This window comes from Micromys minutus (genome assembly GCF_963924665.1).
Source record: "Micromys minutus genome assembly, chromosome: 6".
Classification (NCBI taxonomy): Eukaryota; Metazoa; Chordata; class Mammalia; order Rodentia; family Muridae; genus Micromys; species Micromys minutus.
Genome location: NC_137975.1, coordinates 73,908,304 through 73,933,197, shown reverse-complemented (window position 1 = coordinate 73,933,197; position 24,894 = coordinate 73,908,304). Strand labels below are relative to the sequence as shown.

The following is a 24,894-nucleotide window of genomic DNA, read 5'->3' as shown; positions in this document are numbered from 1 at the left end:
CCTCCAAGGACTGCTCTTAGCCCTAGTGTTCTCTCTCAAGACACAGCCCTTCTCTGCCTCATTTTCTAGAACCCTTCGTGCCCAGCCTTCCTCTCTGGATGGTGGCCATGGGTGTCACTCTGCCTGTAGTAATGCTGACCCTCCTCACATCTGGAAGCATCTGCCTTGTCAAGAAACACCGCAAGAAGAAATCGATTCTGTCAGCTGAAAAAGAAGCCAAAAATAAAGAGAAGGAAACTACACGTAAGGAACTAGGGAAAAGAGAAAGAACTCAGAGGGTAAAGGGGTAGAGAAGAGTTCACAGTCCTTTAGCCTCAGCTACACAGTGAGTTCAAAACCAGCCTAAGCTACATAGGACCACATAGAAAACAAGAAGAGGAACAGAAAAGAAAGCACTGTCCTCTGAACTGGACAGAGGACACACAGAGGCAGCAGAAGTGCTCAGAATGCTCACATCCTAACAATCAAACCTCTGGATCTTTTTATCCAGTCTGCAAACATTGCACCATCCACAGGACTGAAAGACTGAACAGTAGCAAACCCAAACAAAGAAAGTCCTAATGCTGTCCACTCACCTGGGTTCCGACAGTTCCAGGGCATGGGTATTAGTTACTTTTTTCATTGTTATGATAACATTATATGACAGGGACTGACAGATGGTTCAGCAGGTAAAGACACTTACTATCAAGCCTGACATCCCAGAATTCAATACCCAGAACCCACATGGTAGAAGAAGAGAATCAGCTCCTATAAACTATCCTGTCTGACATCCACATCTGTAACATGTCACATTTACACATAAACAGACACTCACACACACACACACACACACACACAAAGAAGATGAAAAAGTTAGATTTATGTAAATGAATATTTTGCTTAAATGTATGGGTGCCTGGTACCCACAGAAATCTGAAAAGGCATCGGATAGCCTAGTACTGGAGTTGCTGATGTTTGGAAGCCAGCATGTAGGTGCTGGAAACGGAACCTGTGTCTTCTGCAAAAGCAGCTAGTGCTCTTAATCCCTAAGCCATCTCTTCAGACCCCAAACATCTTAAAATTACATCTATTTGTTTATTTATTCATGTATCCATTCATTCATTTGGAGGAGGGTGGTACACCATGGCCGGCATGGCATGCAGAAATCAGAGGACAATCTATGGAAGTTGATTCTTTGCTTTGTGGGTCTTAGAGAGTGAACACGGGCTTTGCAGTAAGCTCCCTTTACCTTCTGAGCCACCATGATCAAATTGATTCACCTAGAGCACCTCTCACCTCTCACCTAGGTTCGTTTCCACAGTGCTGTCTAAATGCTGTCAATGTCAGAATCGAGATTAACTCTCTGAGGTGGGAATGAAGGGGTTAGTGTTGTAGCAAGAGCCAGCCCTGGTTTGTTTATGACAAATCTAAACTCTCTCAGCTGCCTCCTGAGTACAGTACTTTGTTCCCTTTTTCAGGGCAACTTCAAGAGGAACTGCGTAAGTTTAACCTTCCCTGAACTACTCTCTGCAGTTTGTGTTCTACTGGCTTAGCCATGACCTCATGACATTCACCTCTCTCACTTGCAGGATGGAGACGAACCCTCTTACATGCCGGTGAGTGTCTCCAGCATTCCCTTATACACTGAGATCTCCTCACTAAGGGAGGACTTGAACAAATGACACAAGGGCCATGGAGTGTGAACGTGGGGGACTGAGAGTGCTTCATTGGCCATGACCCACTAATGCAGGAGTCCAGCTTGGTCAGGGACTCTCCACAGCTTTCTAGCAGGCCCACAGTTTACTTCACATAGTCCTTTCTTGTCTTTCCTTCCTTCCTTCTTTCTTTTCAGAAAAAGGTAATCCATGGGTAGCAGAGGTCTACCATACAGAACAGCTCTCCCAAGAGTAACTTTTGCGTCCTGAGTCAGTTTGAAAGAAGACAGTCCTGTCTTGGGTATTTATTACTAGGCAGGTGAATAGAGTGAACAGTTGGATCCTTGTGACAAAAGGCAATCTGTGTCCTGGGGCTGATCAGCGTTGTAATAATAAATTTCTAGGTGTCCAGAAATGCGTTCCTGTTCCCAGACCTCTAACACTCAGCGAGTCAGAGTAGGAGACAGCAGAGCAGAGCTGCCTTTTCTTCATGAGTGTTATTTACTCTTCCATATCATCAACAAGAACATAGGCTTCAGCAGATGCCTTGGCACAAGCACTGTTCCTCCTTAAGAGCAAATTCAATATTGTCACAGTCTAACTTGATACACAACCACAAGCTGTCACAATCAGACATACCAGACAACTTGGAGGAAGGAAGGTACTATTCTCACATGATAAGCAAAGTAGACTAATTAGGCAAGGCACAGTGTAGACGGTTGGAAAGAACTTTGTATGTCCAGAGTGGCTTCAAACCTGACTCAAAGAATTCCCCTCTTGTGCTCTTCCCCCATCCATCTTCTTCCCCTCCCGCCCCCCATGTGCTCATGTGCGGCGCGCTCCTCGACCAACGAGGAAAGACGACCACCACCAGAGGATTCTTCTCAGATCACGCTTTATTGTGGGAACCTCTTGATTGAAGGGGAGAGCAGGAAGCGAGGGGCCGAACTACCCTAGCTGTCTGCTTATATAGGGAGAAGTGCATACGGGGCTTGCCATGATTGGTTGTCACCAGTCTGCCGACACCAGAGGCCTCAGGATTGGCCAGAGATAGGTTATGTACTGCGCATGTGCAGGGTGCAGCGCCTTAGCTGGCAAGAGCATTACTATTTATGGAGTTGTTTACCTCAAACTGTGAGGGAGCCAGCGCCATCTTGTAATGGCGTCCGCATTTGGCTCCCCACACACACTCATGGCCGGCCTCTTCTCTACTTCTTCTTCTTCTTCTTCTTCTTCTTCTTCTTCTTCTTCTTCTTCTTCTTCTTCTTCTTCTTCTTCTTCTTCTTCTTCTCTCTCTCTCTCTCTCTCTCTCTCTCTCTCTCTCTCTCTCTCTCTCTCTCTCTCTGCCTCTACTACCCTCTTAACTCTCCCATGACTTGAATAAACTCTATTCTGTACTTAAAAAAAAAAAAAAAAAAAAAAGAATTCCCCTCTTGTGTACCCTCTTGTGTTTGCTGCACACTCTTGGCTTGGGGGAACATTTGTTCTCCTTCCTCATCCTTTGTGGGTACCCTTATCTGTCATTTAAATCAGTTGATGAAGGAGTGTAGAGTCCAGTGAGGTGATTCTGCATTATCCAGGATACTGTAGTGAGACTCACTTTAATTCCCTAATTGACTCATTATTAAGGAGAGTGAGAGATTCATCCTCTCTTGTTGGTCAAAGCCAAGTTGGATGGTTTCTACTAAGGAAATTCCAGAGATCTTAGATCATGGTGAACAGTGGGGCAGGTCTGAAAGTGCTAAAAGAAATAAACAGGAACAATCCATTTTGTTCATTTGCTAAACTTTCTGAGGTTTTTTATGAGCCTCAGTCTTTTCTGTAGAAGATAATGCTCCTGTCCCTGGGAGAAAAATTAGCTTCATCATGAGCTTCCTTGAATCAAAAATATCCTTCTTTGAAAAGGCAACCACACAAAGGAATTCCACATCAGCTCCCAGGACCTGAGGGTCTGGGGGTTGGGGAAGAAAAATTGTGCATATCCAGGAGACTGAGATCTTAGCACTAAGACTGAGACTTTTGTTTCTACAGCTGATGTGGTCCTGGACCCAGATACAGCTCATCCTGAGCTCTTCCTGTCAGATGACCAGAGAAGTGTACGACGAGGCCCAACGAGGCAGAGTGTGCCTGACAACCCTGAGAGATTCGACTGCCGTCCGTGCGTCCTGGGCAGAGAGAGCTTCTCCTCCGGGAAGCATTACTGGGAGGTGGAAGTGGAAAATGTAATGGTGTGGGCTATTGGCGTTTGTAAAGACAGTGTTGAAAGGAAGGGGGAAGCCCTGTTGGTTCCTCAGAATGGCTTCTGGACCCTGGAGATGTTTGGAAGCCAGTATCGAGCCCTGTCCTCCCCAGAGAAGATCATACCTCTGAAAGAGCGTCTTCACCGTGTGGCCATCTTCCTGGACTGTGAGGGTGGGGATATTTCTTTCTACAACATGAGAGACAGATCACACATCTACACATGTCCTCCCGTGACCTTCACTGGGCCCCTAAGACCTTTCTTTAGGCTTGGTTCTGATGACAGTCCCCTGTTCATCTGTCCAGCATTCACAGGGGCACAGGGAGTTACAATACCTGAGGGTGGCCTGTGCCTATATAGGACAAGACCAATTTCTCAGAGCCTTGTAAGGAAGTCATAGTTCTCGACACAGTACCATGTGGTGGAGGGCAGATCGTGTTCTTCAGTTTCTGTGGAGCATCTTCAGGCCCATGCCTCAGTTCACTACACCGTTTCTTCTAACTACGAGCCTAGGTAGCCCCAGTCTTAGGGGATTGTTACTGTGGTACAACTCTCTCCTGAGAAAGAAGTGTGAGAAGGGGAGAGGCAGAAAACCTGGAGCTTCAACATATGCTCTGGCCACAGTGGCTGTCAGGCCAGGGCAACAGGGTTCATCAGGATGTGAGAGGGGAGGACTGCAGAGGAAGGAGGCAGATAGACACAAACTGAGGCCAAACAGGGAGGAAATGGACTGGAGAGCTCCGGGGTGAGCTCTATAAGACAGCTGTAGGTAGCTAGGAGCGAATGATCCATTGATATCCAAAGCCAAAGATTTAAATATCACATCCTATGTCTGGAGTATGTATCCACAGACCGACACATGAGAGGGAACAACCGTAGTCATGATCTGGATGTGAGCTGGCTCAGGCATCCCACGATAAACACTCACTTCTCAGTCCTGTGTCTGTGCTCAGTAAGGCTTGAGGTCCATGCTGAGCAGTAGGTCCTTAGGACTCACATTTACTAGAGACAGTAGCAGTTCACGTTCCTTAGGCTCAGGATGTCTTCCTTTCCCCCAAGTACCTCCCCCTTCAAGTCAGGGTCTCACTATGTAGACCAGGCTAGCCTCTACCACCAGAGTGCTGGGATTAAAGGCAAGCACAACCATGTCCAGTTTGTGATCTAATGATAAATTAAACGATTTAATCAAGAGATTAAACGCCTGTGCTCTTGGGTTAACCTGAACTCACAGAGATCTGCCTCTGCCTCCTGAGCACTGGGATTAAAGGTGTGTTCCACTATGCCTGGCTTCACTCTCTTTAGTGTGGGGATTATAGGCTTATACTGTCATGCCTAACTAATGTCTGTTGCTGCTTATGACATTTGAAGTAATGCGGGGGTCATAGTAAACAATAAAGGCGAGATGAAAGGTTCTGCTATCACAGGTCCAGTTGCAAAGGAGTGTGCAGACTTGTGGCCCAAGATTGCATCCAATGCTGGAAGCATTGCATGATTCTCCAGTGAATTTGTAAAATATATTCATTAAAAAGTTTTTGCTCTGAAAAAAAAAAAAAGAACAGAAAAGCAACTATATGTATTAATTTATATTAAATTAATAAAAAGGCTAACTATAGTTTCGTATGGACTGTATATGTCTTATTTAAAACCTTGTTTCTGACCTGGGCGGTGGTGGTGCATGTCTTTAAGCCCAGCATTTGTGAGGCAGAGGCAGGCAGGTCTCTGGTCTACAGAACCTGTCTGGAGTTCTAGGATAGGCAAAGCTACACAGAGAAACTGTGTTTTGGGGGCAGAGGGAGTTGTTTCTGTGATGACTATTGTTGGCTGTCAACTTGACTACATCTGGAATGATCTATAACTTAGAAGTATAAAGAGATTTTTTTTAAAACTTGATCTGCAGTGGGTGAATCTATTTCTAGTTCATACCTTTGAGGAAGAAAGCTTTGATCTAGAGTTTGGGGCAGGAAGACACGGCCTTTAATCCAGATCTTGAGGTAGGAAAACACACACACACACACACACCTTTAATCTAGAGCATACCTCCTGAGGGAAGTCTATAGAAAAACAGAGAAGAAGGAAGCCTTTGCTCTCTGCCTGCTTTCCCTGGCCTTGCTAGCACATCTGTTCCCTCGCTGGCATTGGACCTTCCTTTGGGATTCCAGCACATGCTGAAGACCAGCTGAGGCATCCAGCCTTACGCTGTTGAGTCAGCTGGACTGAGAGACACTCATCCGATAAGTTCTGTCACTCTAGAGAATGCTGACTAATACAATGTCCAAAGTAAAATAGATTTTATTAGAAGACTATCAAATATTAAGAATTTTCTAACGTTTTGAAAAAAATATAAGGAATAGTTTACCAAAAGATAGCTTTATTGTCATATATGCCTTTTTGTTTACTTTGTTGGGTTATCAAAGGACATAAGGGATTTAGGGGACTACAGTGTACTCTAGAGAATGACAATGCCTTGTTACAAAATAAATGTTAACCTCACAGACCCTTGGCCCATGTCCTCATTCTTAAAACTAAGGTGTTACAGCTTCCATTGTGTTTGAGTTCTCAGAACAGATTCGCTGGTGTTATGGTTAGTTTTTTTTTTTTTTTTAATTTGTTTTGTTTGTTATGAACTTGACACAAGCTAGAGTCATTTGAGAAGAGGGACCCTCAGTTGAAAAAAAAAAAAAAGCCCAGTACTAGACTAGCCAGTGGGGAAAGCCCTTGGGGCATTTTCTTGAATAATAACTGGTATTAGGTTCCAGTCCACTGTGGGTGGTGTGACCCATGCTGGTGGTCCAGGGATATATTATGAAGCAGGCTGAACAAACCATGAAGAGCAAAGCAGTAAGCAGCACTTCTCCATGGCCTCTGCTTAAGTTCCTGCCTTGACTTCCCTTCTGGATGGAGTGTGATCTGATGTATAAGCTGAAATAAATCCTTTCCTCCCCAGGTTACTTTTGGTCATGATTGTTTTCCACAGCAATAAAAACACTAATCAAGACAATTCTAGGGGAGAGACCAGGAGTACTAGAAAATTGGCTTGAATAAGGAGAATGTGATAGAGATGCATTAAACACAGACCCTTGGTACAGGTTCTAGACTGTGGTCCGGTGAGAAGTAAGCACAGCATTGTACAGGTTCCAAGCCGAGGGACTGTCTGAAGGGGTGTGGTGTGGCATGGTTCCTGACCTTGGTGGATGACCAGCTGGGCCCAGATCAACCGTTACATCTCAAGCTACACCATCAACCCTCTGCAGAGTTGTGGGGGCTAATGCCATGCTGTGGAATTGGTCACCGTCAGAGAAGGCTTCCTTGCCCAAGAATGGGTACTTACAGAGGTCTCTGAAACCACCACAGCCAGCAATGTGATGACTCGTGGATTTGAAAGAAAATTTCCTGGTGATAATTAAGTCAGTCCCCTGTGCACAGTACAACTTAGTTACACAGTAAAACTTCAATTACATTGAAACCCTTTGTAAAGTACATGTGAGACCTTCCATAAAGATGGGTTCTGTAGATTGACAAGCTAATATGTTACAGAATATTTGATTGCATTGTAAACCCCAAGATGGTGAACTGTAAAACCCTTTTTCTAACTGTGGCATGGCTCAGCCTTTGATCCTGGAGCTTTTAGTGTATTGTAAACAAGTATTTGTAATATGGCTCAGCCCTAGCACACACTTTTAATCCAAGAGCTAAATAAAGTCAACCCTGGGTCAAAAGATGTAGTAAGTAACCAGCTGACAGGAAGTAAACATAAGAAAGCAGTAAGGAGGGTGTTTGCGTGGAAGTGTTTTTAAGACAGCGTGAGAAGGAGCTTTTTTCTTCAGAGATACCGGAGGAGCAGGAAGGTCAGCTGGGTGCTTTCTCTGCCTCTTTGAACAAGCAGAGTTTCACCACAGCATCTGGCTCCTGAGTCTTAATTTGGCAAATTGAATGTTTGGGATTTTTTTTTTTAAATGACAGGATAAAGGTCTGGGGAGAGTCGTGTACTCTTTTCGACCACATAGATATTGCAAGGTGAGTAGGCTACTAACCACATCTGCTTCCAGCTTTCTGGGTGAAAAGCAGGTCATGCATCCCTGTGTGTTTAATGTTCCTGGATCCCCTGGTGCCTACCTTTGAGCACAAGGACCTCCATCCCTCCCACAGTGGGACAGGGGTAGCATCCGATGACTGCTCAGTGTGTATGTATAAAGGCCTGCAGCTTGTGCCCGAGGTCCATAATTCCAGAAGTCCGTCCTACTTCCAGAGGTCACTGTGGGCACAGCAAAGTCCTCTGATAACTATTTCTGTACCTCTGTCTGTCTTCCTTAATTCCCCCCACAGTAACTGTCTTACAGTCGTCCTCTGGAATCATCAGAGAGAGGGATTCCTAAAAGTGTGCTCCAGCTCCAGACTATTTAAGGGGATCCGTGAAGTCAGACTCTTCATTTCCACTAAAATCCGTGTTCGCATATTTGTACACTGCCTATAGGCCCCAGAATCTTCTAGATGTTAAGTGACACCTGATGATACTATCCTACCACTGGGACACGTGGTTTTGTATTGTGCATAGGCTTAGAATGGTTTTTTGACTTACATTCCTATTATATTAAATGTCGATAGCTACAACACACATAAATAAAAATTCTTCAGGTCCTCAGCTATTTTTAAACGTATGATAACATTTGAAAATTCATGCTTGAAGCAAACACTAAATATAGCCAGGTCTATGCCAGAAGAGAGAGGTGAGGCATGTGTGTCCCATGTTGGAACTAAGGTTTCATTTCCTTTTATTATTATTTAAGACCTTTATTAAAGGTTTTTAGTTTATTATCTTTTTTTTTTGAAAAATCAAGTTGTAAACTTTTATTACAAATCAAAAACCATTTTTAATCTCAATTTGACCGGAGGTGGCGCTAAATTCTCACAGGAGCTGACTGCAAGGTTCTGTGCAACCTGATGATCCTATGGCCCACCAGCCCTGTTCCTCTAGACACCTCAGATTCCAGAGCTGAGCAACCTCCACAGCCCAGTGGGCTCTCCACTGTAGTCATCTGAAAAGGCTTCTTCCAGTTGCTGGACACACACACACACACACACACACACAATCTCTCAGTAAATTGTTGGTTTTGCAGCTCAGATGTTATTCTACAGGACAGGTTGCAGCCTCCAGGATTTTAGCCAAGGAAAGTAGAGGAAAAAAAAAAAAAAAAAAAAAAAAAGCCAGTGGCGCCTCCCATTACCCAAGGAAAGGCAGCAAGCCCTTCACCAAGGAGTCCAGTTAAGTTAATTCTTGCCTGCTGAGAGTCATGAATTCCAACACAGTTAACATTGGCTGAAAAAAAAAAAAAAAAAAAAAAAAAAAAAAAGTCTACACAGAGACCATATTTCCTTTATATAGAAATGTGAAATGTTTCAAGTTAGAATAATAAAATAGCCTATATCATGCTCAGACCTTAGTATTTATGGCCTTTCCCAACTGTAATTCTACAATTTTCTAGGAATCTCCTAAGATACACATTTACATTAGTGGACATGTACTGGGCCCATTGTTCAAACCCTGTGGCCCATGGTTTTTACTTTATTAGATGGAAATTCTATCCAACAACATAGAGGCCACCTATGACTTCATTTATCATGGAGGCAGAGAGAGAAAGAGAGAAGGGGGGACAGGGAAGAAAGAAACATTTCTTAGCAACCCTTTGAGATGTAACTTGAGAGTCACTAAAATTATATATATGGTTACTGGTAACACACATAAGTGTAACTCTTCCTTTGAGATCCCCACATTCGTACTTGGGTGTGTCTTTTCCTTTCCCTGGGTGCCTCCCTTTCCGTCATCTTGTGTGCTTAAGTCTATATTAAAAGATTAGCAGGGAAAGGGGCTCACCATCCAGATGGACCACTTCAAGTTGAGTCCCTGGGACCCACGTGAAGGAGAGAACTGAAAGCTGGTCTCTAACCTCAACATGCATGTGCTCTCCACCTCCCCTCAACACACAAAAGTCAATCAATCAATAAAAATAAAATGTAATAAAATAATTTATGTTACCATCTCTTCCTTTAAATATCTCCCTTTTGCTTCACACCAGCTCATCCTGAAGTTCTTTGCTGTATGTTGTGAAGCCAAGAATCCCTTCCTCACTTGAGTATCTGAAAACAAACAAACAACAACAACAACAACAACAAAACTTCCTTGGGCTGCTGTGGGTGACAATGTGGAGCTACATCTAGACCCACAGAAGTTAGACAGCTGGTAGACCTTGGCCAACAGGCTTCACATAACCAAAGGCAGTCAGAACTCTCTCACAGCATGTCCAGCACCCACCCCAAATTGGCTCCTCACTTTGAGTTCTGGGATACAGTAAACTCTTGACATCTGAAGCCAAGAGGAACTTCCCCCAGCTTTCTAAGAAGAAAAGCTGAAACACAGAGTGTGATGCACTGTGATAATTTTTCTGCAATCAGATGTTCACAGGAGGCAACAGTTGTCTCATTGTTTTATGTGCATATTCCCAGAAACTTATCTTCAACCCGTTCAACTGATTTCCACATACTTAACTCACCTGATAGTTGATTTTGGTCTTGTTCACTTTCCAGAAATACTCAGGAAGGGTTTGAAAGAATATGATTCCTTGTCTCCACTGTTCTACGAACAACAAGCCTTTTATAAGCCCCACTCTTACCACAGAACTGGCCCACAAAATGAAGTGTTGGCCACTGACTTCACAGGGGTTCTCGGCTTTAACCTCCCATAATTTCTAAGCCACAGAATGCAATATAATTTAAAAAAAAATAAAGATTAAAACAGCATTTTGGAGAAAAGGATAGAGAGAGAAGAGATGGTAATTGTTGTTTTAAAGCTTTAGGACACAAAATAGCTGACCCATTTCTCCCTTCCTAGCATACTAGGAGGAGCTGTAATTCTCTGGCTGACAATAAGGGAGGGTGGATTCAGGCAGAGTGTGTTTGGAGATACAGCGGTGAAGAGAAGCAGAGACCCAGAGCTGGTATGGGACAGTGGTGAGCCGGTTTGAAAAAGTCTCGACGATACCAGCAATTGATAACATAGTGTTCGACGACTCCAAAGGCAGTTAGTTGTCTTCTCACATCTTCTGAGCTTCAAGGTTTCACCCCTTTGTCTCCCAGTTTGCCTGAATAAGTACCAGAGGCTCAGGCATCTTTCTGACAAACATCATTATCCAAGCCCCAACAAAGGGTAAGATTTCCACTCGGTTCTCAGATGGGGAGTTTCTAGCCCCACTTAGTCATTTAAGAAGGGTGTGGAGGCCCAGGCCTTTAATCTTAGCACTTAGCAGAGGCAGATGGATCCTGTGAGCTGAAGGCCAGACAGAACTATTTATTGAACTTCAGGGCAGCCTAGGTAACAAAATGAGGCTGTCTCAAAGAGAGTTCCTCAGCAAAGGTGTCCTTTGTGAGTTCTTCCTTGTCTCCTTTCTTCACTCCCTCGCTGTGCTTCCTGAGATCACCTCCCAATAAAATACGGTCTGCTTTTGGTGAAGACGATGGAGATGAGGTTTTAATCAGGGTCCACCGAGTGACAGCAATGGTAAGAGGAAAATTTGAGCCAGTTTTAAAATGAGACTTTACCTTGTGGACCCCAGACAGACTGAAAGCCCTAAATACTGACTGAATCCCTGAGCTGCTGCTTCCGTGACCCTGATGCTGGATTACGGTCACACACCACCACACTCAGCCTCATGACATAGGCTGCTGCCAAAATGTCACAGTATTCACACCAGCCCACAGCCTGTCATCCAGAGGGAAAAGGGAAATGCTCTGGCCATTTGTACAGTAAGGCCACAGGACGGTTAAGGAACCAGAGTGAGCAATAACCAGAAGAAACACAGAGGTAGCAACATGGCAGAACTCAGGGAAGGCCTCAAGCTTAATCCTTTCCCTGAATTCTCTGTCCACCTTGCTCTATCCAACCTTAGTTTGTTGGCTTCTATTACAGCTTCTGGCAACCCTTCCATTGGGTTCTCCAGACCTGCTCCTTGTGGCTTCCTTTCTATACTCTCTCCAAATACAGATTCCATCATACTACCTACCTATGCAGGCCTGGTAAATAGGAATGGAACTTCAGAGTTGTACTGTCAGAATGTCAGAGGTGCACGTTAACTGTGTGTGATCCCTTGGGGGGGGGGGGGAAACAGCTGATCATGAAGTCCAACAGCAAACCAGCTACGAGCATGGAGCTGTCGTGACCCGGGAGTGGCACCCTCATAAAAGCAGGGGGGGGTGGGATGAGGGGGGCTATGTAGGGGAAACCAGGAAAGGGGATAACATTTGAAATGTAAATAAAATATATCCAATAAAGGAAAAGAGTAACACACACACACACACACACACACAGAGAGAGAGAGAGAGAGAGAGAAGAGAGAAGATACAACAATTATACAGACTACCACGGTGGCTCATGCCATTAATTTCAGTACCCAGGAGGTAGAGGCAGGAGGATCACCCCTTTCAAGGCCAATCTAGACAACACAGTAAGTTTCAGGTAAGTCTGGGGCACCTTGCCTCAAAATAAACACATAAAATAAAAGTGATGAACAGCCACCTTGGCTTCACCTGCCTATAATCCCGGCCCTGGAAGGTGGAGGCAGGAGGATAATTTCCATGTTATTGTCAGCTGTGTAACGTGCTTGGTGCCAACCTGGGCAATAAAACGCAGCTCTTCCTCCAGCCCACAACAATGCAGTTATATTTGTTTGCTTTTGAAAGAGGCTGCGGAAGTTACTGCCCTTGGGTGACTTTCAAGAGAGGAAGAGAAATTCACCATGCAGAAAAGAGGGGGCAGAATGTTCTGGAAGAGAGAGGATGAACACTATTACCTGGAGGCAGTACTTTGAGTAACCATGCCAATTCCGAGGACAGTGCAGGAAGAGGAAAGAGAAAAGGCTTTTTACTTTTCTTCAACCTTTTACCATGGAAACCTCTTTGTCATCTACAAAGTACACATTGGAGGAGGGAAAAAAATAGCACAAAATGATCTTCTCTGAGTCTATGTTGAGTCTCATTCACCCTGGAGAGATGTGTTACATGCAGCTGTGGGCCACAGGCTGAATACGCCCTGGACCACCTTAGTGTTCCTCCTCCCTCCCTTCCATCTGTCTTTCTCCTGTTCTTGTTTTGAGACACAGTGTCCCTGTGTAGCCTGTCTGGTCTGTGTCTTGTTTTGTAGACTAGGAAAATCCCCCCCCCCCAAACTCAGAGCAATTCTCCTGCATCAGCCTCTTGTCTGTTTCAAATAGTCATTTTAATTACATCTCTTCCTTCAGAGTCTAAGGGTTGTGGCTACAGCACAGTTCCGAGTCCTAAGAGATGAAACTACACTGACAAAAACTCGTCTTAATTGTTTAGTAATCGGCAATATGTTTAAAGATTTTCATTATTTTTAATTATGTGTATATTCATGTGCCTGAGTGTGGCTTTGTATACACAAGTGTAGATGCCCCAGCAGTCCAAAGAGGTGTCAGCGAGCCACCTGCCACAGGTTGTCTACAAGAACAGCCCATGTTCTAACTGCTCAACATCTCTTCAGCCCAACTGTTAATATTTTTGTTCTTTAGTCTGATAAGCAAGGATGGAGCATATAAATCTATTGTACAAATCACTTTAAGATACAAATTGCTCACAACTGATAGGCAATAATTTGGAGAGAAAGTGCTGGAATTGATATTTTGATAATATACATTTCCTGTAGGTAAGAAGACGAGTGTGGCCTTTCCGGTTGGCATTCAGACCTACAAGGACGGTTACACTCTAAGTCCACATGCCAGTCCTTAGCATGCAGAGAATTTTAAGCCAAAAAAGAAATACAGTCACATTCATGCTTGGGAACAGTATATTCATCCTGGCAGCCAGTCGGGCCAACCGGAGTAGCTAGCTCTGGTCTTAATCATAATAAATTTTAAAAATTAAATAAAATCGAGGACTATAAATCACTTACTTTAAGTATTGTTTGTAAATTATTTTTAATTTATGTGAATGCATAGAAGTCTGTCATGTGTGTGTGGATACCTGGGAGGCACATGTCTGGAATCTTAATTACAGACAGTTGTGAGTTACCGTGTGGGTGCTGAGAGCTGAACCCGGGGTCTCTGCAAGAGCAGCCAGTGCTCTTAACTGCTGAGCCCTCTCCTCGGACTCCAAATATAACACAATTATTGGCTTTAATTTCTAAAAAGTCCACAGACCTCAAAGTAGACAGCAACTGGCCTGGGCGGCCTCAGTTTAGATTGTACCAGGTGGTTAGCTAATACGTGACAATGGACCAGCCTTGCTATGATACAGAGGCTTTATGGTACTACTGTGTCTACTACTGTTGATGATGATGGTGATAGAGCGTCACTCATTTTCATATAAGCATGTAAGATAATACCTCTTGTTGCTGGAAGGTCTGAAGGACACTCTGATGGATGCTAGGGCCCTTTTAGTATTGTAGGAAAGGTCACTGATAACATACATGTTTCTGCCCTTTGATTCAATAGCTTTATTTATGGAATTGGATCAAACAGCATATCGGGCAGTTATCAAATTTATAAACAACGAGCTACACATAAAACGCATATCTTTTTCTACTATCTTCATCTTCCTCTCTCCTCCTCCTCTTCCACCTCTCATTTCTTCTTTGTCTTTTCTTTCTTCTTCCCCCCCCCCGCCCCACCCCCCATCAGATACTCACTGCATAGGTCCAGGAACTTGATATGTAAATCAGGCTGGCGTCAAACTCTCAGAGATCTTCTTACTTCTGCCTCTCGAATCCTAGGAATAAGAGCATGCACGCGCTAGCATGCCTGTTTTACTGTGCATTTTTTAAGAAGTTTATCCTACCCCTTAAAACAAACAAAAGGCCATCTATCGCTATTTTCTGTTTGCTAGCAGCAGATGGATCTGACAAAACAACTCTCCTTCGAGCCGGATTCGAACCAGCGACCTAAGGATTTCCAAAGGCAACACTCCTACAGTCCTCCGCTCTACCAACTGAGCTATCGAAGGATGGTATATGGAACTTCTAATAGGGCTTGAAGTAGCTCATACTAGCTTCAAACTTCCCAAATTTGAGAATGATTTTAAATTTCTGATCTTCCCGATTCTACCTGGAATTACCGGTATGAGCTACCACGTCTGATTTTAAGCAGTGCTGAGATCAATCTCAGAGCTTCATGAATGTTAGATGGACCCTCTATCAAATGCCAAGCGCATTCTTTATAATAGAAAAAGAATTAAAAATTCCACAGTCTTGGCAAGTATATACTTAGTAGCTAAGCTATGAGTTGTGCAGAAAAAAAACCTAAATATAAACATACCAGAACAACATATATCAGTTCATGGTGATTTTATTTTTAAATTTTTTATTTTTCCATTTTTTTCTGTAATAAATGGAAATTTAAAACCAAATAAGGAATTGCCGATCTCATGACTGACTTGGGCAGGGCGAAGCTCAAGGTCCCTGTGAGCTGAGCAGTTCCGCCATCTTGAAGGTTGGGCCTCCAGTGGGAATCCTATCTCCCACGCCCACACTCCTGAAGGTACCCCGTGGAAAAGATCAAAGATGGAGAGCTGGGTCACTCCTTAGTTATTCACAGATGTAAGGACAAACTGATTTAATTTCTGGGCTCCTACTCTTTGGCCTACTTTGTTTCATATACTCTGTGCCAAATACTCTTCCAAGTCAGCATAATTCAAATAAGGTATCATATTAACATTATTAGTCTTTCTTAAAAAGAAAAAAAAAATAAGACCCCGCTCCCTTTGTTTTGTTTTCTATATGTAGTAGCTCTTGCAAGTCTGGACCTTGCTATGTAGTGCAAGCTGGCCTTAAACTTACAACGAACTGAAAGCCACAGAGGTAAATTCTCTGGCTGATGGCCTCATGTCTCGTTTCAAGTTATTCAAGCCTTCTTTCTTTTTGTCCCCGTTCCCTATTCTCAGTTCAGCTCTTTAATGCATATATTGGTCTCTTGAGGAAGATGACCCTGACCTACCCGACCACCTACCTATCTGTAGTCTACATGTTTGAAAAGCTGCCCCTCCTCCCACCCCAAGAAAATACACTTGGCCGTCTGGGGGCAGGCTTCTTCCTTCTGAAGCCCTGGGGTGACAAACAGACTTTTTCACTTGGTCACTGTGGCTCTGGCTCCTTTTTCCTGAGAGACTGTCAAAGCCGGTAGGTGCTTCACTGTGCTCAGCGAGCCAAAGAATTGCACATCTCTTTGCCTCTTCTCTGTACTAGGCTTTCTGGTCCTCAAGCTCTTCAGCTCTGCCTCTCCCCTCTCCTAGATTTCGGCAAGATTGGACGTACCTCACTACGTATCTCCCAGAGATCACTCTCCTGAGTGCGGCTGGGCTTACAGGCGTGAAACACCACATCCCGTCTTTCTCTCTCCTCCGTTTCATTTCAAGCCCTCCATTTCTACCTCCGTAGCCTTTTTTCCATTGTCACTTCTAAACAGGAATAACAAAGTATCCCACTCGAAGCGATTTTATTTTATTTTATTTTATGTGTCGTTGTTGTAAATGCGGAGATTCCGTTCTGGAGGCTGGAGGACTGATTTGCTATTTTGTGTCAGCCTGACCAGATTTACAGAAGGGTAGGCGCTCTTGTAACAGGGACCGGAACTTATCTTGCAGGAGAAATAAAGAGCCCTCCGGGTTGGAAGAAACTGGTGGAGAACTGGGCGCTTACAGAGCCCATAGTTACCCCCTGACCATTTCTCTCCCAGCCTGAAGCTCTTGGGGGACCCCATTGCCGCAGCAAGCTCAGAGATGGAAATTCCCACCCAGTCCTGCCTCTTGGCCTGTCTGCTCACGCTCATGGTCCTACAGCTGCCCACGCTGGGTTCGGGTAAGTCTCTGCTCTAGACTTCTCGTTGCATAGTTGGGAAGTCCCTACAAATATCTGTGGTCCCGTCTGGCTCCTGACGGGGACCTCCGCCACAATCCAGTGGATTCGAAGGAAATCCACCGGGTAGGTAGTGCACATTTGTAACTCCTGCACTAAGTGGGCAAAGGCAGAGCTTTCTGAGGCCAAAGCCAACCTGGAGATAGCCGGGACACCCAGTTACATAGGGAGCGCCTGAGTGTTTTTTCCTTTAAATCAAAGAAACGCTGGGCCTGGTGGTACTGCACATCTGTAATGCTAACACTTGAGAGTTGGGGACAAGGGGATCAAAGAACCCAAAGCTACATAGTGAGCCGGAGGCCACCTTGGGATTTATGAGATCCAGTCTGGAACAAATGGAATAGTAGCCGGCCCACGTTCCTTACTCTACAAGAAATAAGACTGATCTGTAGAGTTCCCCCGTCTCATCCCATCTTCCCATCTGACCTTGTTTTGTTTTTTCCACAGCAGCTCCCTTCGGTGTGACTGCACCTCAGGAGCCCGTGCTGGCCCTAGTGGGCTCAGATGCCGAGCTGACCTGTCGCTTTTCCCCAAACGCGAGCTCAGAGCAAATGGAGCTGTTGTGGTTCCGACAGAAGAAGTCGTCAGCAGTACTTCTGTACCGGGCTGGCCAGGAGCAGGAGGGCCAGCAGATGACCGAGTACCGCAGGAGGGCGACGCTGGTGACAGCCGGGCTCCTAGACGGCCGCGCTACTCTGCGGATCCGAGGTGTCAGGGTCTCGGACCAGGGGGAGTACCGGTGCCTTTTCAAAGACAACGACAACTCCGAGGAGGCCGCTGTGCATCTCCAAGTGGCTGGTGGGTATAGAGGGGATGCGTCGCCTCGTCACTCCGCGCGGAGACTGGGAACCATAGGGTTCTTTCTCCAAATCACTTTGAGTGTGAAGAAGCGGGGCCGGCGCAGAGTGGGAGATGAGTGGGAAGGAGCTCAGCTAAAGGGCAGGACGCAGAGAGAGAGATGTTCCCGCAGATACCGTATCCTAATCATCTCTAGAACAGGATGATTCCCCCCGAGAAATATATAGCGTTCTTAATTTAATTTAGTTTTTGAGACAATATTTGCCGTGTAGTTCTGGAAGTCCTCCTGCTTCTGCTTCCACAGTGAGTGCTGAGGTTATGGATGTGCACCCCGTATCTCGCTATTACATCCTGTTACAAGGTACACATAATTTACGGGACGAGTTCCGGTAAAATTGCATGCCAGTTTACATTGTGTATGTTTTCACGTTTACGTAAAGGCTGTGGTGAGCATCTCAGATGCTCTGAACAGCTTCGTGGTTTAGTGCCTAAGGACTGACACCCTAACAGAGTGTGGTCCGTTGTTAAAGTTCTTGATCCACCCCAAAATGATTTCGCTCATATTACGCATAGTGTCTCCTCCGTCGCTGAGATAATAAGGAAACAATACACTGAGCCCTAATCTCCCTTCTTGCTAGTGATCCAAATCAAGCAAATCTCCCATTTCGTTTTTCCTACTGTGAAACCAGAAAGCTAAACCCAGCAAGAATTTGCAAAGAGGAAAAATGCTTCATCCATGGTAAAACATCATATACTTACAGAATAATCTCTATATTTTAGATTAGTGTGTTATAATCTGTCTCAGACTCCACAGCTTTGTTTAAAGTCCTTTCTCATGCGGAGCAACCCAGGTTAAAAGAACTAGCTTCCCACACCGGGAGTCGAACCCGGGCCGCCTGGGTGAAAACCAGGAATCCTAACCGCTAGACCATGTGGGAGCTGATATGTGCTACCTTCTCTAGCCTCCTCCTCCTAGGTACAGGATTACAGGTGAAAGCCACACATGTTTTTTATGTGCTGTGTCCCTAGCTCAAAAATACATTGCCATGTTTTGCCATATTTAATGTACTAGATATAACTCTCATGTGATTTTTAGGAAAGGGTATCTTAAAATTATATTATACATACATATAAATAAATATATATGTATATATTCACACACACAGTTGTGTGTTTGTGAATGATATTTCAACTGGGATATACAGGCAAGAAGATTAGAAGTTCAAAGTTGACCTTGGCTACTTAGAAATGTGGTTATTATCTTTTATAAATTGGCCATTTTCATAAAATGAGTTTACATTTTCATACACTAGTTTGAAAGAAGAAGAGTTATTGAGGTATTGTTTAAGGATACTTCTCTATAGCCCAGAATGTTTCTGTACCCTGTAGAACTGTGAAAGGGGAGAGGGGAGAAGGAAAGAGAGGGAAGAAAAGAGGAAAAGGGAGGGAAAGAAAAATTTAGACTCAATAGAGGAGAAAAGTAGCCTTTTGTTAACTTTGTTGCTGCTGAATTTCTGTTGCTGTTTGTTGGTTTGACTGCTTTTGCATCAGGGTGTTACTATGTAGCTTTGGCTGGCTGGAAGCCTGCTGATCAGGCTGGCCTAGAACTCAAAGAAAGCTACAGACTGCTTTAGCCTCTCCAGGGTTCAGATTAAAGGTCTGACCATCACATTCTCTGCTGTTATGGAGATATGGTCTTGAACTCATTATATAGCAGAGGCTGGCCTTGAACTGATTCTTCTCCCTCCACATCCTGAGTGCCAAGATTACAGTTGTGTGGTGTGTCCCCTGTGTTGATTTTTGTTGGGGCATAATTCTGTGAGGAAAGACGAGGTTGAAACCATTTTTAAAAATTCTTAAGTCAGCATCCTAGGTAAAGGGAAGTTAAATTATTAACTACAAACCTGGGGGGGTGGAAAAAAAACAAAAGAAAATTTCAACTCTGTTCTCAAGAATATGGTCTTTTGGGGAGTAGAGGTGTGACTTCGTTGGAAAAGTGCTTGCACGAAGCCCTGGGGGGGGGACCTCCAGCACTGTATAAAAATGGTTTGTGGCGGCACATGTCTGTAATACCAGTATTTAGGAAGAAGAGGCAGGAGGGTCAGAAGTTCAAGGACATTTTCAGCTGTTTGAGGCCAGCCTGAGCTACATGATAATCTGTCTAAGAAGGAGAATACTTCTTCATCCATCCTAAAATATTCTAACCATAGTCATCTCGTCCCCTGAGTCATGTTATGCTCTCTAGCCACAGAGGTCTTTCTTGACTTCAGAGCTCCTAGGCCACCTTTCAGCCATTGTTCTTGCTGTTCTTGAAGACTGGACAAGCACCTCCAGGGTTACTCATCAGACTTTTCCTTATGTTGAAGGGTGTGACCCAATAAGGCTCCATCTCTAATAAGATGTAAGACATTGTTTTATTGATACAGTCTTCATACAGAAGGATTAGGATTAGAGGAATCCTACCCACCCCAGTCTGCTTTTGCCTCCTCGTTGTCTTTCTCAAACAAAGATTATCACGGTCCCAGGAAAGCATCCACTGAAAGATTAAGGTCAGTTTCTCTCTAATAGCTGTGGGCTCAGATCCTCACATCAGTATGGAGGTTCAAGAGAATGGAGACATGGAGCTGGAGTGCACCTCCTCTGGATGGTACCCAGAGCCTCAGGTGCAGTGGAGAACAGCCAACAGAGAGATGCTACCATCCACATCAGAGTCCAGGAATCATGATGAGGAAGGCCTGTTCACTGTGTCAGCTTCGATGATGATCAGAGACAGCTCCATAAAGAATGTGTCCTGCTACATCCAGAATGTCTTCCTTGACCAGGGCAGGGAAACAGAAATCTCCTTACCAGGTCAGTGGGACTAGTGCTGCGTTCTTGAGATGACAGAGACTCAGGGAAATGTGACTTGCTTCCCTGCTCAGAAGGGACATCATGGTACAATTGTCTACATTTTACCCTACAGCTCTTGCCTGCTGACTTGAGGAAGCCCTACCAACTTAATTAGAATAGAGATACTAAGGGCTGGGCTGTATCTCTGTGATAGTGCTTGTGTTGCATGAAGAAGGTCCTGGGTTCTTCTCCTAGGTCTATACACACCACCTCCTTGCCAACCTCATAAAAATTCCAGAGCTTTATTCCAGAGAAACAGGTGATAGAGAGGCTTTGCCTCTGGGGTCCTTCCTGACTTGACTCATCTCCTTCAATAAGCAGGGAGAGAAATTATTTTTCTGATTTGACTGTGCCCTCCCTGAACCTCTCCTCCCTTCCTTGTTCCACAATGGAGCTCCATATAGGCCTCAAAAGACTGCGAAGCTCCTCCAAGAACTTTCATCATTTCCAGTTTATTACCTTTGGTGTAGCAGGAATCATTCCTTGTTGATGGGCCAATAACTCCCATTGTATCTTGCACGCACTCACCTTTCTTCTTCCTTCTTTGCTTCAGTCACCTCACTGATGGTTAACAAGGGGGTTTCTGTACATTTTCATTTCACATATTCTTATCCAAACAGGCTCTTCAGGGCTTGCTTTGTCCCAGGGTCAAATCTTTCTGAAAAGTTTAGCATGAAGGAGCAATTCTTGCTGTGGGAGGTGGGATGCCACCAAGAGCACCCCCATCACTGTTCTCCTTTGTTTATTAGGAGAGAAGCTGAATTATTCAGTTTCCCAACCAATGTTCTTTTCGGTTTTCTGTCTGTCTGTTTGTTTTTCTTTTGCTTTGTCTTTTAGCTCCCCTCGTGCCAAGGCTGACTCCCTGGATAGTAGCTGTGGCTACCGTTGTACTAGCCTTAGGATTTCTCACAATTGGGTCCATATTTTTCACTTGGAAGCTGTACAAGGAAAGATCCAGAGATCGGAAGAAGGAATTTGGCTCCAAAGGCAAGTCACAGTGTCCCCAAGAGCTTTGTGTCACAGCTTTCCAGGGAAGGTTGGATTCAGGCCCGTTTGGATGACTTCCAACAGGAAGATGCTGGATTTTAAAATTCTGGGGTTGGAAGGAATGATAAACCTTCTAAAGTCACAAGTGCCTAATATGGAAAAACTGCATGTGACTCAGACAGAGTCAGAATCAGCTCGAACTTTATTGTACACCTGATGTTCCTCCACAGCCCAGTGTTAGGCTCTCTGTTTCTAACTGTTTCCCAGGGAGAATCATATCAGTAAGATCCAGTCCTAAATCCTAAGCTAGGAGGAACTTCCAGGTGATTTCTTAGAAATAGTCTGGGATTTTGTTTGGTTTATTTATTTTTATACTTTAGTTTGTTTTGCTGGCAGCATTTCTGTTCCATGTTTTCGGGCAGTGCTCCTGTCACCAGGGCACCACAGATTAAACAGTGTCCCTTTCTGTGTTTCTCATTCTGGTTTTCCTCCTTCCTTTTTTCCCATTATAAAAAGAAAAAACATTGACACAATTTTGTTTGTTTTCCAGAGAGACTCCTGGAAGAACTCAGTAAGTGGTCTTTTTCTTTTTGAGTCACAAGAGTTTTCTCTCTTCTACTTGTTAGCCCACCACTGATGATCTCTCTCTCTCTCTCTCTCTCTCTCTCTCTCTCTCTCTCTCTCTCTCTCTCTCTCTCTCTCTCTCTCTCTCTCTCTCTCTCTCTCTCTCTCTCATTCCAGGATGCAAAAAGACCACACTGCACGAAGGTCAGTGGTTCTTAGCTCCTCACTGCCTCTGAAGCCCCTGGGAGCCAAAGATCTCTGAGGCATGGATGCAAGAACACTCCAAGGACCTCCTTAGTGATAGAAACAGGGAAGGTGACAGCGAACGGGGTCTCTGCACTTTCTGTGAGGCATCCGATGATGGCTAGCAGAAAAGCTCCTTTGACAATACCCCACTTGATAATCAGTCCTTAAGCAATTCCGGAGCTGCCCGTAAAAGATGGGGCTGGAGAGAGGAACAGCTAGTGGGTGACCTGATAGCTACCCCACTCCATACAGGGATCCCTACCACAGCTTCGTTACAGCTCCTCCAACCCCGTTCTCTGGGAAGGAGGGATAGGTCGAGTAGTCCTGATACCCAATACCTACAGGCTGATGCAGTCTCTCTTTGCCTCCAGTTGATGTGACTCTGGATGCAGACACAGCCCACCCCCATCTCTTCCTGTATGAAGATTCAAAGTCGGTTCGATTGGAAGATTCACGTCAGATCCTGCCTGACAGACCAGAGAGATTTGACTCCTGGCCCTGCGTGTTGGGCCGCGAGACCTTTACTTCCGGGAGACATTATTGGGAGGTGGAGGTGGGAGACAGAACCGACTGGGCCCTTGGTGTGTGTAGGGAGAATGTGGTGAAGAAAGGGTTTGACCCCATGACTCCCGATAATGGCTTCTGGGCTGTGGAGTTGTACGGAAATGGTTACTGGGCCCTCACCCCACTCCGGACCTCTCTCTGCTTAGCAGGACCCCCTCGCCGAGTTGGAGTTTTTCTGGACTATGAATCAGGAGACATTTCTTTCTACAACATGAGTGACGGATCTCTTATCTATTCTTTCGCTAGCATCTCTTTCTCTGGCCCTCTCCGTCCCTTCTTTTGTCTGTGGTCCTGTGGTAAAAAGCCCCTGACCATCTGTCCGACTACCAATGGGCCTGAGAAAATCACAGTCATTGCTAATGTCCAGGACAACATTCCCTTGTCCCCACTGGGGGAAGGCTCTGCTTCAGGAGATGGAGATACTCTGAATTCTAAACTGATGCCTGTCTCACCTAGCCAAGCGGTACCTTAACAAATATTCCAACTTCACCATTTCGCCTTCCTTTGATTACTCCCCGAGCCCGGAAGCTTCAGCTGCCAGCTTCCTGCAGTCCTGTTTCTTCCTGGTGGATGGAGATTAATTCACATTGGGAAGGTGCTTTCTTGCTGCCTGATAAGGCAGGAAGAAGGGCCATCCTAGATGGTTTCTGTACCAACACTGAGGAGGTGGTGAGCTGAATCCTAAACTGTTTCTATTTCTAGCGCTCATATTCCTTCTGGCCAGAGCCTATGCAGGAGGACTTGGCACAATCATTTATTAGATTTTCTGACAGCTTCATACATGTATATAACACATTCTAATGACTCTCACTCTCCTCTATTATTTCTGTCACCCCCGATTCCCTCATCAACGCCCCCTTCTTGCTCCAAACCTGACCTACTGAGCTTAATGGGCTATCCTTAGATCTCAAGAGATCAGGAGTGACTGACTAATGATTTCCCCTCTCCTACAATCAATCAGCAGCCAAAGTTCAGCTGTGAGGGGTCCCCATGAGCCCGTCCCCTATCAAGGCTAGTGACAGGGACCAAGGCTGGTGACAGGACCAGTTTTAGCTCCTGTGAGATCATGATTATGAGAACCCAGAAGAGAGGACTGCTCAGCCACCCCCTATCCGCTGGCTTTCATGGTCTTTCGTCCTCTTTCAGGATGTGTCTGAACATCATATCTTGAGTTTTCTGTCATGTTCTGTGGGATAGGGAGACTGACCTCTGCTGGTTGGAGAGCACCGTGAGCAAGCTAGCGAGAGAGAGGGGAGTGGAGATGAAAGAGCTGGAGAACCAGACAGGGCTGTAGTAGAGGAGAAATTTTTAAACAAAACCTCCAGGTTACGTGTGTTAGGCCTGCTCTTACCTGTGTCCTCTTCTTTCTTGACTTCCCTGAAGGTCAATCCCACCTCACATTGTTGACTTCACTAAATAAGGTGTGTGTGTGTGTGTGTGTGTGTGTGTGTGTGTGGTTTTGAGATAGAGGTTTACTATATAACTTAGACTGACCTTGAATTCCTGAGCCTCCTGCCTCTGCCGTCCAAGAGCTGGAAACAGTCATATCCATGTCTGCTAGCTTCGACTCAGCATGCTTAGGAGTATTGCTGTTTTATTAGGAGCTGCCTGTCCTTCGGCCCTCACTGCAAAGTTTAACACCTCACGGCACATTCCTTCCAGTTCACTGCCTTCCTGTCCCACGCTGTGCAGTTGCCCAATGCAGCCTACCCAGGTCTCCTGCTTCTGTTTTGCCTTAGAGTCCCCAAAGTTACCCCATGATTCTCAACACAGCTGGACAGTTTGTCTCCATTTGTGTGTCCCCCGTGTCCTCCTGTTGGACTTGTTTTGTCCATGGCCTGTGTGTGTATCAAGCTCCTCCACTCCCATTGTATTTTTCCAGCTTCTAGAATGGACGCTATCAAATAAAGAAAGAGAAAGAAATGTGTGTCTGTTTGCTGAAGGCAGCCTCTGCTTTTCTTTCTTTATCCCAATAAGAGGGACTGGGTTAAACTGAAACAGGAATGAAGGATGCTTGGGAATGTGCGGTTACAACAGTGCTGGCCTATGTCCCAGGCCTAGGC

At 44.9% G+C, this 24,894-nt stretch overlaps 1 protein-coding gene across 1 annotated transcript in view; it reads left to right on the top strand.

The window, feature by feature from the left end:
• The window catches only part of LOC308422070 (uncharacterized protein), a gene marked incomplete at its 5' end in the record, with an annotated part of 30,640 nt that extends 5,982 nt beyond the window's left edge, over window positions 1–24,658 (top strand). The window contains 9 exons of the mRNA XM_080918530.1: window positions 70–243; window positions 1,458–1,478; window positions 1,569–1,595; window positions 3,666–4,266; window positions 16,605–16,726; window positions 17,231–17,581; window positions 20,150–20,431; window positions 21,308–21,467; window positions 22,622–24,658. Coding sequence (XP_080774656.1) covers window positions 70–243; window positions 1,458–1,478; window positions 1,569–1,595; window positions 3,666–4,266; window positions 16,605–16,726; window positions 17,231–17,581; window positions 20,150–20,431; window positions 21,308–21,467; window positions 22,622–23,303 — 2,420 coding nt within the window. The 3' untranslated portion in view covers window positions 23,304–24,658. The remainder of the gene's footprint in view (window positions 1–69; window positions 244–1,457; window positions 1,479–1,568; window positions 1,596–3,665; window positions 4,267–16,604; window positions 16,727–17,230; window positions 17,582–20,149; window positions 20,432–21,307; window positions 21,468–22,621) is intronic.
• Between the last annotated feature and the right edge of the window lie 236 nt (window positions 24,659–24,894).